The sequence below is a fragment of the Vespa crabro genome, chromosome 17 (genome assembly GCF_910589235.1).
Source record: "Vespa crabro chromosome 17, iyVesCrab1.2, whole genome shotgun sequence".
Lineage (NCBI taxonomy): Eukaryota > Metazoa > Arthropoda > Insecta > Hymenoptera > Vespidae > Vespa > Vespa crabro.
Genome location: NC_060971.1, coordinates 4888326 through 4900825, shown reverse-complemented (window position 1 = coordinate 4900825; position 12500 = coordinate 4888326). Strand labels below are relative to the sequence as shown.

Sequence of the window (12500 nt, the reverse complement as noted above, 5' to 3'; positions counted from 1 at the left end):
CGACGTATGCGTCCGTAGTAGCGTAGTCCACGTACATGTGTGCCGTCGTCCTCGTATAATCGGCGAACATGCACGAACCCCGAGATACTGTCATTAGGCCGAATATCGATGATGGCGGTGCACGTGCGCGGTCGGCAGTCGTTCAGAGCTGCCCCGCGACGAGACCTTCCTTCGCAAAAAGTCACCTTCGACGAGAACAACGACGAACGGTTTGACTCCACCACGATAACGATTACGACGAAACTCGAGAAGAAGAAGACGCATTCTCGTACGAAAGAGATTGAAAGTATATAAAACTTAGAGAATTATATCATTTTAGAAGAATAGGAAGAGGAAGAGGAAGAAGAAGAAAAAAAAGAAAAAGAAGAAGAAAAAGAGAATATCGTACGATGACGACTAACGTTCTCCACGACTGGATAGTGTCTTTTAAAATGACGACGATGACGAAGATGACGAAAAGATGAAGAAGAAGGTGATAGCGCAGTTAGAGAAGCTCACAGTCGTGTCCAGCATGTGTTTGCTATCAATTCATAACCGCGAGCTACGGTGCTATTTCCGACTACCTGCTTGCGCAATAGGCCACTGAGAGAGAGGAAGAAGGACAGAGAGAGAGAGAGAGAGAGAGAGAGAGCTAGCGTGGACGAAAATATGAATCGCCGCCTAAAATACGGCGTGAACGTGACGATCCGCGTAGGAGACGAAGAAGACGACGAAGAAGTAAGAAGAAGAGGAAGAAGAGGAAGTGGAAGAAGAAGGGGGATTCGAGGGGGTGGGTGGGGGTGGACTCTCATGCACACTCACGCACTCGCGCATCAAAGTACACAGCGATAACGACAGTGATAGCAACGACGACAACGACGACGACGACGATGACGACGACGACGACGACGATGATGATGATGACCACTAACAAGGGGTGGGGAGGATGAATTCGGTTCTTCTCGACTTCGTCACGATATTTTTTGTCCTTCCTTTTTTATCCAATCGAGACAAGAGTATCACAGAAACGTTACGATATACATATACATATACATATATATATATATATACATACATATATATATATATATATATATATATATCTCGGTTAATTCAACGTCGCGATCCGCGTCGCCTTTATAAAACAGAGACGGAAAAGAGTCGGAGACGCTCGTCCGTTCGCGAAGCAAAGCACCGTGGCTGCTACGAGAAGATAGAGAGGAGAACGCGCGCGCGTACGGCGCGCGTGCGAGCGTCGCCAAGGAGGGGAGAGGTTTTTAAGAGGGAGAAGGAGAAAGGAGGAGAGACGTTCAAGACGTACGGGTGGGAGTACCACGAGCGAAGGGACAAGAAAAAGAAACGTGTGTGTGTATGTCTTATGTGTAAGTAGGAGGGTGGAAGGGAGAGAACGAGAGAAGGAGAGAGAGAGAAAGAGAGAGAGAGAGAGAGAGAGATGCATATGCGAGGGAGACGCACGTGGAGAGCAACGGACGGCTTCCTTCCTTTCTTCCTTCCTTCTTTCTTTCCTTTCTTTCTTTTATTTATTTATTATTATTTTTTTTTTCCTAAGAAGACCTAGTAGTAAGTTCGCGATTATGCGAGGATTTTAATAAATTACCTCGCTTATGTTTTCGAAAGACGCTTACGTTTTCTTTTCTGGTCATTAAATATTTACATGTAGTTATATATTCTCTCTCTTTCTCTCTCTCTGCTTATTACATATATATCATATATTATTATAAAATTAAATGATAATGTGCAAACGTAATTTTTAACGTAAATTTTAATAATTATATATATATATATATATATATATATATATATATATATATATGCAATTATGATTGAAGAAATCAAATACCTCTGGAATACAATTGGAAGAGGAAAATTAATAAGACGAAGGGCATCATTGAGTAAGGAGAAAGAGAGAGAAGTTAAAACGGTTGAGAAACCGAGAGAGAGAGAGAGAGAGAAAGAGAGAAAAGTGGTGGGAGAGACACACTTGACTCGCAACCCCCACCATTCAGTTACTCGCTCTTCGCCAGTTTTATGAATGAATTCTCCCGTGGAGAAGCCCGAGGCGCGCGACGTATTGCGGCGGCTCGAGACCGAACGTAGCCGAGCATGACCGACGTCAGCCGAAAGAGACAGGGCCGTTTCCTTTCTTCAATCGCGGCGGCTCGCTTACTCGGATTCATTCATGCTCGCGTTTAGTCAGCGGCCGGTAGTAAGTACTTCGTTCACACACGAGACACATTGACGGTTCTTTTTTGAATCCTTCTCTTCCCCCATCGTTCTTTGTATATACGTACGTATGTATTTATATATGTATGTATATATCTATTTATGTATAAAGACATATACACATATATTTGCAGATATATATATATGTATATATATATATATATATATATATATGTGAATATCATTTTATGTGTATCAATTGAAATTACTAAATAATTTTTTAATTAATAATAATAATAATTCTTATTAACATTCCTATAATAATATCTTTTTCAGTAAACGATATTTTAAACAGTTATTATATATCACGAAACTTATTGCGTATTCTTATTGAAACGTCCTTGCAGGACATGTGAGAAACTTTGTAAATAATTTAACCTCGGTTAAAAGAGAAACGTTTTCGTATGATTCGTTACCGAACGAGCAGCTCTGTCGTTTCGCGCGTGAGCAAGAAAAAGAAGGAAAGAAAAAAAAGAAAGAAGAAGAAAAAAAATAACTGCGCCTCGTCTCGTGTTAGCGTGTAATTATCCTTGAGATTCTCCGTCGGTTGTCTTTTAATATTTTTCTTCGATTTTTTTTCTCTCTCTCTCTCTCTCTCTCTCTTTCTCTCTGTATTTTTCTATCTCTCTACTTATTATATCCGGAGAGAGAGAGAGAGAGAGAGAGAGAGAGAGAGAGAAAGAGAAAGAGAAAGATAGTACCGGTTACGAACGGACGCAGGTTATTAAATGGTGCGCGCGATAAAGGAAAGAGAGCTGACGCGGAAGCGAATGGTTACGACTAAGATAGATTTTACGATGAATAAGATAGAAAAGATAGTAAGATCGATAAAGAATATTATGAACGGAGACGATATAAGACTACTACTGTCGTTTAGAAAAGCGGACAACGATGCGTATGATTACAATCCATAAGTACCCATCATTTTATTTTCAATGTGTTAGTAATTATGGAAATAGTATGAGTGAAAAATATCGAACCATTAAAAACTATGTGTATATATATATATATATATATATATGCATATATATGACTCAGGTCACTTTCATAATCACCAGTTCATATGAACGTTCGCATAGACTTTGATCGTGTGAAATGATCGTTCATTTTAGTTGCAAATATTTTAGACAAGTTCTATATATATATATATATATATATATATATATATATATATATATATATATATATATATATAATTCATTGATTTTGAAAGTGGGACGTCCATTTTTTATTTTATTTTCTTCTTTTCTTTTTTTTTCTATATAAATAGAAACAACTTTTATGTTAATTCGTGATTAGGAATCAGCTTCAATTATTTTTCTTTCATAAAATGGACTTGCCTCACTATCAAAATTAAGAGGCTCGTGTATACACCACACACACACACACACATATGTATATATATATATATACACGTATTTGTTAATTTATTATAGATTTATAAATCATATGTTTGTGAAACTAAATAATTCTTTCGGGTATTCGCGCGAGAAACGATCAGGTTTATATTACCTGAAGGTTTCCAACATCAAAGTTATTAACGAGAGACGCGTGGAGAGGTGAAAATTCTTGCGGCACGCGTTTCCGGTAGCAGGCTCATTCATAAATCCGCCGTCTCCGCCAACACCAACATCAACACCAACACCAACACCAACACCAACACCAATACCAATACTGTCACAGTCACCATCACCGTCACCGTCACCGCCACCGCCGCAATATTGCCAAACGCAACGAACTAACTTTTACCGCTGCATAAAGGATAAAAATGAAAAGAAAAAGGAAGAAAGGAAAGAAAAAAAGAAGGAGAAGAATTCTGATCTACTCCAATAAACCGGTTATATCATGAGTATTCGTATCAATGATCGAGAATGCTCTTTCGACTTATTTCATAGATCCGTTTCCGTTTTTTTTTTCCTTTTTCTAAATTAAATAAGAAAAGTATCAGAGAACGAGAGAGAGAGGGTGGGGGGAAGGAGAGAGATAGAGTGTAAAGAGGATGGAAGAAATGATAAAAAAGAGGAGAAAAAGGAAAAAGATGGGAAAGAAAAAAGAAGAAGAAGAAGATAGTGAAGAACTCAGGAAGAGTAAAAGTACATAGTATAGGGTACAAGATCGATAAAAGAGATTTCCACGGTAGTGCATGTACTAGTTACCCGACTAATCTACGAACATGAGAAATCATAAGGAGAAAAAGGGGAAAGAGATAAAGGCAATTCTGAAAGGATAGGCAAGGTAACACGTAAGGTAGAGATCGTAGATCGTGCCCGTAGGCTAGACTACTTTTTAGGCGAAATTTTTCGAGATTCACCGTAAGCAGGAAAACGAATGGGGGATGTGTCTTGTATGTGTATATCAAAGAGAGAGAGAGAGAGAGAGAGAGAGGTGGAGAAAGAGAAAGAGAGGGAGATGGAGAGCGTGAGAAGAACGTACTCCTCGCGTTTGCTCTCGCTGCCAGAAGGCGAAGCTACTACCTCTTCCTCCTCCTCCTCCTCCTTCTCTTTCTTCTTCTTCTTCTTTTCCTTCTTCTTCTTATGCTTCTTCTTCTCCTTTTCTTCCTTGGCACTCCTCGTGCGTAAGAGACGACTGCTCGCGGAACCACGTCATTTCCTTCGAAGGAGGAGGGATCGAGAGCTCACCTGCCCCGCTACGGTCACTCGACTTCCGGCAACCCCGGCTTGCTCGGGTTCTCTCATTCGTTCTCTCTCGCTCGTTCTCGCCTATGGCCCACGGCCATGTAACCGTGACTTCTCTCTCGCTAATGCTTCCGCTCCCCTTTCCGTCACACCGCAGATATACATTTTCTCTCTCTCTCTCTCTCTCTCTCTCTCTTCCTCCCTTTTTCTTATACAAACATTATAAGAATGATAATAATAATAATAATAATAATAATAATAATAATGGACAACGTCTATAACGTAAACTTTCAGTCTTGTAAAATATATTCCTATATCTATACGATTGGTACTTATATTACTATATAATTAATATAATTATTTCATTTCGTCATTTCATTATTAGTTCTATAATAATATCATTAATAATCTCAATTCTACGAAATAAATGATGATTACTTTCATAATTAAATGTCATTGGAAAAATGAATTTGAAAAGATATGTACGTATAAACACACACACACATATATATACTCTTTATGTACTAGTTGAGCGACGTCAAAAAAAAAAAAAAAAAAAAAAAAAAAAAAAAAAAAAAAAGAAAAAAGAAAAAAGACGGTTTAAATAACGTCGTAACGATTAATTCAGTATAGTTTGACTAGGCGCAATCAGGATTTTTCCTGAACGTTACGAGCGACAAAGGCCTAGTCGATTATGCTGTCGGACGCGTAGATCCGAATGGATCGTTCGATCGAAAAAGCAGGAGGACTCCCCATTTGTGACTCTTTCCCTTCCCCCCGTTTGTCTCTCTCTTCCTCTCTCTCTCTTTCTCCATCCATCCGTCTCTATCCCTCTCCCTCTTTCCTAGAGCTAACGAGCCGTCGCTCTCACGAAGTGCACATCACGAATCTTGCGTAACGTCGTGCTAACTCTCCTCGTGTTTTACTCTCCTCCTCCTCCTATTCCTCTCTCTCTCTCTCTCTCTCTCTCTTTCCTCCTCTTCCTCCTCCTCCTCTTCTATCTCGTGTCAACCTCTTCCCTCCACCATCTCTTAGTAGCTTTCTCGGCCAAACTTTACGTTTTTATTATTATACGAGCTCGCAACCCGATCGATGCTTTACTCTCGCAATACACGATTATATTGCGGCACATCGGATCGTTGCCGCGTGAAAGTCCAGCGGTACATAGAGGGAAAGAGGGACACGACGAAGGAGGGAAAGAGTTGACAATTTCCGGTCTCTCTCTCTCTCTCTCTCTCTCTCTGAACCGAATCGAACCGAACTGAATATGTGAGACGGATAGGACTTCTATTTTTATCTTTTAATGTAACTATTCTATAAGGGACATTCGAAGGTATTCCTCTCCCTCTCTCTCTCTCTCTCTCTTTCTTTTTTTTTTATTCTACACCGGCAGATCAAACGTATTTTTCATTTTAGTATTCATAGAACAAAACACTGTCCATGTAAATAAGTACCTCTTGGATATTATGCATATATGATATTAGTATAACTGTTTTATATATATATATATATATATATATATATATATGTATATATATATATATACATATTAAGAATAGTATTTCTTCATTCTGTATGGTTCGTTTATCTATCGTATAAAACGTAAGAAGAATCATAATCGTCGTTCGATCGAATCTTGACAGATTGTTTGAAAAGTAAGCAGGAAAGATAATAAGAAAAAAATAAAAGACATTTACTTACGCAAATGTCACGAGCAATTAACTCGAATTATCAATTCATTAATTACGATCTATTGCGTTTAACAACAAATTAACATGATCGATCGACATTTTCGATTAACTGATCTCGGCGAACAGGATATTATTTCTTTTTTACTATTATACATTCGATCTTATCTATCTATCTCTCATTCTCTCTCTGTCTCTCTCTCTTTTGTTATAATCAGAGAATCTAATTGTCAGTTTGGACTAACACTTACGCAAGAGGAAATTATCTTTATATGGAAGCTCATACATATTTTCCTTTCATTTTTCTCTTATATATATATATATATATAAACATAGTAGGAAACAACGTGAACATAAATAATATGGATTAATAACGAGAGGTTTTCACTGATCGTAATAAAAACAAGTTCTCTCTTTATAATCTCAAATCAATAGACAAAAAAAAAAGGAAAAAAAAAAACAAAAAGGAAAGAAGGAAAAGAAAAACTAGAAACAAAACAAAACAAAAAACAAGTTAAATAGGTGAAATGATGACCGTTATATTACGAGTAAAAACACGAGGAGTATAACAAACGATCCTTTTGCGAAGCGCGTTGTGTCTTCTACGTTGTCGGCGAGGTACCTAATGCCTAACACAAAAATATGAGAAACACGTATAAGCGCGACAGAGCGCCGGAAACGAGCTCTTGTCTAACATTAATGTACTCGAGTACGAAGTTAGTGAATGAACGGGACGAACCGTCTAAGCGCGTGAGGTATGAGAGAGAAAGAGGAAGATAGAGAGAGAGAGAGAGAGAGAGAGAGAGAGAGAGAGAGAGAACGGAGAAGAGTGGAGTGGATAGGAGAGGACTATCCTCTTCGTCTCTAACGTCGTCTACACTTCTTTACAGTTCTACACTCTCGACGAATTGCATACGAATGCATACTGAGACGAAAGAGAGAAAGAGACAGAAAGAGGGATAAAAAGAGAAAATGAGAAAAAACTTTTCGTTCGTGTTAACAGTGATTCTGTTTCGAAGAATTTTATATTGAAATTGATTGAGGATAACCTCCGATTTCTTTTTTTTTTTTTTTTGTTTACTATCCCTCATCTTCTTTCCGAATGAACCGAGACTTCATTTTTCTTTCTTTCTTTCTTTCTTTCTTTTTCATTCATTGTTTCTCCTCTCTTACTTATCTTTTCTTATCCTTTTCTTTTTTTTCCTCTCCTTTTTTTTCCCTTTCTCCTTTGAAGTCATTCGCGTTCGAAATAATCGCGAGTTTTAAGCATCGGATGCTTGTTAATAATCGTGTCATAAAAAAAAGAGATTATTTGTAACAATAATACGCCGTAGTTAATAGGCGCGTTTTCTCAAATGAAACGAAACGAAACGAAACGAAACGAAACGAAATGACGATAAAAACGTCAACGAGGCTATTCGGGATCTATTAGTTGTCGTTAAAAATATACGAGTAATTTTTGCGCACATAGAAATTCAGGGACGTTTAAAAAGTTTTAAAAACGAGAAGAGGAGGCAAGAGTAGTCTCGGCGATGACTTTATCGCCTCTACATTTTATGCATATCGCGCTTTTGCGGTTTATTCGTATTATCACCACTCTCGGTTTGCTTTTTTTTATCCTTTTCTTTCTCTCTCTCTCTCTCTCTCTCTCTCTCTCCTCCTTTTACATTAGAACTACTTTCCGGTTTCTTTATTTTCCTGTTGTTATGTTTTATCATTTTCTTTCCCTTCTTTTTGTTTCGTTTTGTTGCCACTTTTTCTTTCCCTTACTTTTTCCCTCGGAAAGAATCTTAATATTAAGAGAGGAAGGAAAAGAAAAGAAAGGGAAAGAAGAAGAAAGAAGAAAATGAAAAAAGATATTTACTATCTAACGCGATTGTACGCAATTATAATTGTATTATATCTCATAATAATAATAATAACAATAATAATAATAATAATAACATACTATATATATATAATATCCATTGAAATTTCGTTTGACTCATTCCGTATACATAGGGATATAGATACATGTATGTATACTTAGAAAGTTCGCAAACTGTGGCGTCCAAGGACGTTCTTTGTCTTTGTTCTCCGTTGGTCGTTGGGTAACGACGCGTTTCCAGTGATCCACACACTACTATGTGGCTCGAAACTTTTCTAGAGGACAAGAGAGCCCGCGGAGTCCCGCGTTCTGGTGCCGAACGTGTGCACACGTGTGTTTTCGAATTGTTCGCCGCGAGTATGGACAGACAGAGAGACAGACAGACAAACCGACAGACTGGGAGAGAGAGAGAGAGAGAGAGAGAAAGAGAGAGACACAGCAGACGACAGAGAGAAGAGGGAGGGGGTGGAGACGGAGGGAATACAGAGGGGCTCCTCTCTTCGAAGGGAAGAACGAATGTGGATGCGGAACAAGGAGGTGGAGCACTAGGTGGAGGACAGGAGAGAAGAAGAAGAGGTGGAGGAGGAGGTGGAGGAGGAGGAGACTGGGAGGGAGCTAGCAGAGTTATGCCTGGGTGAGCACACGTCCGGTCATTATCGGAGCTTATCTACATGAGCACACCTCAAACGTACCCAACCAAGCCGCATAGCGTATGTATGTAACGTTGGAGAGTCGCCGAGAGTATTACAAGCGTGTGTTGTAAAAGTACGTTCCACGTTCTTTTTTTTTTTTTTTTTTCCTTTTCTTCTTCTGCTTTTTTTTTCTTTTTTCTTTTTTTTTCGCAAACGAACAAACTTATATGCGACCTGGCTCCGTCCCTTAGCCCCAATCCCAGTCCATCCCCCAACACTTTCCCGCATCCACCAACCCTCGCCCCTCACTTCCCCCTCCCATCCGCATTATCGGTGAGTATATCTATGAGTAAAATTCATTCGTACGAGTGATCGCTTTGAAGGATCTAAAGTTTTCCCGAAAAAAAAAGAAAAAAAAAAAAAAAAAGAAAAGAAAAAACAGAAGAAAAAAGAGAAAAAACGAAAAGGACAGAGAGAAAAGATAAAATGGAAAAGGATCGATACTTTTCGATGGTGGACGGACGATATCAATCTATTGCGAGGATCGAAAAATTCGTCGCGTCGATTTCGTAAAAATAGAAAAAAAAAAAGAAAAAGAGAGGAGAAGGGAAAAAAATAGAAGAAAAAAATGTCGCGTTCGATTAGAAAAACGTTTCGTCATCGTCGGCGTTACGTTAAGTCTTGTCGTGTAACGCGCGAGCAAGTGGAACACGACACTCCGACGATCATTTTTGAAGCACAGAGGTCAGCCACGATGTACGAAGAGGGCAGCAGCGCAAAGGGGAAGCACGCTTCGATGCTCCCGCCAGTGCCGCGAGTCGACTCGACTCGACTCGAGTTGAGTTGAGTTGAGTTGAGTTGAGTTGAGTTAAGTCGAGTCGTATAGAAACGATACGATGAGGTGGAGGATGAAGAGGAGGAGGAGGACAAACGAATGAGGGATCATCATCGGGCGGGAAAAGGTTGTTGATAGGTACGCCAAACGATTTCTTCTACATTCTCTTGAAAGGGCTCGAAACTTATAACCATTTCAAATGCTCTATCTATCTATCTATCTATCCATCTATCATATTACGTGTATTACAATAATTATCACGTATTACAATTATTGATACTGTTCAATGTTATCGTGATAAAAGTAAAGAAGAGAGTATCTCGTAGGGGATAATTATTTTCAAATAATTATCGAAATAATTTTATAATAATTTTCGAAATAATTATAGAATATAACGAGCTTCTTAGAATAGTTCAACAATTAGGAGGTTTAAGAAGGAAAGATATTTAATGTTCTCATTAGCAAACGAAATCAATTGTGCGAGACGGTCGTAAACACGTTATTATAATTAAGGAATTATTTTTATTTCTCACTGTACTGAAAATAACTACCTACATTCATACATATATACGTAAATCGTGCAGACATTCATGTACTTATATATATATATATATATATATATATATTGTTTTTTTTTCTTTCTTTTTTCCCCCCTTTTGTAGTTTGCATATCATCCTATTCTAAGAGCTTTGGTCGCGGTAACCCTTTCGATTCGCTAGAAAATACCCACGAACATACTGCTACTTGTTGTTATCTGGCATTGTCTTGCCTCCCCTTCCCTTCCCTTTCCCTTGAAACTTTACGCTGCGTGAGGAGACGCCATTCTGCTCGACCACCTCGTGAGAGAAACTCCTTCTCGCAGCTTAATTAACGATCATCGGCAAGTTCGTTCCTTCAATTCACAGTCGTTTACATTCGCTCGCCCGTATAGAACTTACTCCTTCCTTTTTTCCCCTCCCCTTCCCTACCCTTCTTCTTCTTCGTCTTCTTCTTCTTCTTCATACGCACATACATAAATTTTTTGCATCCATACTTAACTCACCTAAGTACTTTTCTTCACATTTCTCTCTTTCTCTCTTTTTTTTTTCTCTTTCTTACTTCTTTTTTTTTTTTTTTTCGTTAGGGTCACATCGAAAAATATTACAGAAAGAGAGGGTGTTAATCCTTCGTGGCATTTTTTCCGCAAGACGACGAATCAGAGCAAGACGATGAATTAATTAATTCAGTTAAATGATGTATCGTCAAAGAAATCTCGGTGAGGTTGAAACAAAAATTAAAAATAGAAGAAAGAAAAAAAAACAGGAAATGAAAAGAAGAAAAAAAGAAAAAGAGAGACAGAAAAGGAAAAAGAAATAATAATAAAAAGTTATTATAGAAATTCTTTAAGGATCTAAACAGTTCTAATCGCATGGGATCAAAAGCTTTAAAAAGTCCGTCCTTTGAAGAAAAAAAAAAAGATAAAAGAAATAAAAAAATAGATGAATAAAATAAAATAAAATAAAATAAATAAATAAATAAATAAATAACAAGAATGATAATGCGCGAACATATAGAAAATACTTTGATTTCACTTTCGATTATTACATAAACATACATGCATACATACGTAGATATATGCGCACATGCACGCAGACATATAAAAAGGCAGGCAGAGAGACAGACAGACAGACAGACAGACAGACAGACAGACAGATAGGCAGATATCTATCTACGTATAGGCACAAAATTAGCGTTAACAAGTTTATACCAGGTTCCGTCGTTCGATTCCCACCTTCGCTCGAGGTGACGGCTCGTGAAAGCGTATAGTTCGGTCTTAGTTAAAGAACGGGCCTCCTGTTGTAACTTTTTCTTAAGTTTATTAGACGTTAGAGACACACGATATATAATAGATTCGTAAGAGTATTACGTGTTACGGATATGGAGCGGAAAGCGTTGTCGTTTCTTATCTCCCTGTTCCAAAAGTAAATTACGAGCAAAGTAAGTAACTAAGCTTCTGTACGCGCTCTCGTTCAAATATTAAATTGATATCTCTATATGTATTAGTGTACACGAGTATGTGTATAACTATTTTGTTGATATTAAGTGATAGATATAGATATATAGATATATATACATATTACGATATTGATAATTGCCATCGAAATTAATCATCGATTTCATTCATTTTTATATCGAATCTGTTTCATTCTTGTCAGTTTCTTTTTTCTTTGTCTCTTTTTTTTTTCCTTCTTCTTCTTCTTCTTTTTCTCTTTTACTCTATACGTTCACCGGAAACTCCAATTACCTATATTTCTTTTTTCCTTCTTCTTCGCACCTAATCACAATGAGAACAATTTGAAAAATTGTTTTATCAATTAAGCCGTACATTTTCATTATGTAGATAACAATTCGTTCATTTTTACGATAAGCCGTAACTACTATCGCAGTTTTTTTTTCTTTTTTTTCTTTTTTTGTCTTTTTTTCTTCTTTTTACAAGATATCGAAGAAACGTTCATCGGGTTTTAACCGATTTACAGGTTAATTTTTTAACAGGTTATATTAAGGGAAAATAATAATAATAATAATAATCATTTGGATGAAGACAATTGTTTAGGTCTTTCCTGACGTTCAAAAAAAAGA

The 12500-nt window shown here is 37.5% G+C and overlaps 1 protein-coding gene across 9 annotated transcripts in view; it reads right to left on the bottom strand.

Annotated features, from left to right (window-relative positions):
- LOC124430249 (ETS-like protein pointed) overlaps positions 1-12500 on the bottom strand; it is an 88730-nt gene that overhangs the window by 33932 nt on the left and 42298 nt on the right. Inside the window, exon 1 of one of the 9 annotated variants that reach the window (XM_046976543.1) lies at positions 1-1532. This exon is cut by the window's left edge and continues 42 nt beyond it. The exons of the other annotated variants lie outside the window; for them this stretch is intronic. Within the exon in view, the coding sequence (XP_046832499.1) occupies positions 1-94 (94 nt within the window). The 5' untranslated portion in view covers positions 95-1532. Of the gene's footprint in view, positions 1533-12500 lie in introns of those variants that run through there. 9 annotated transcript variants of the gene reach the window in all.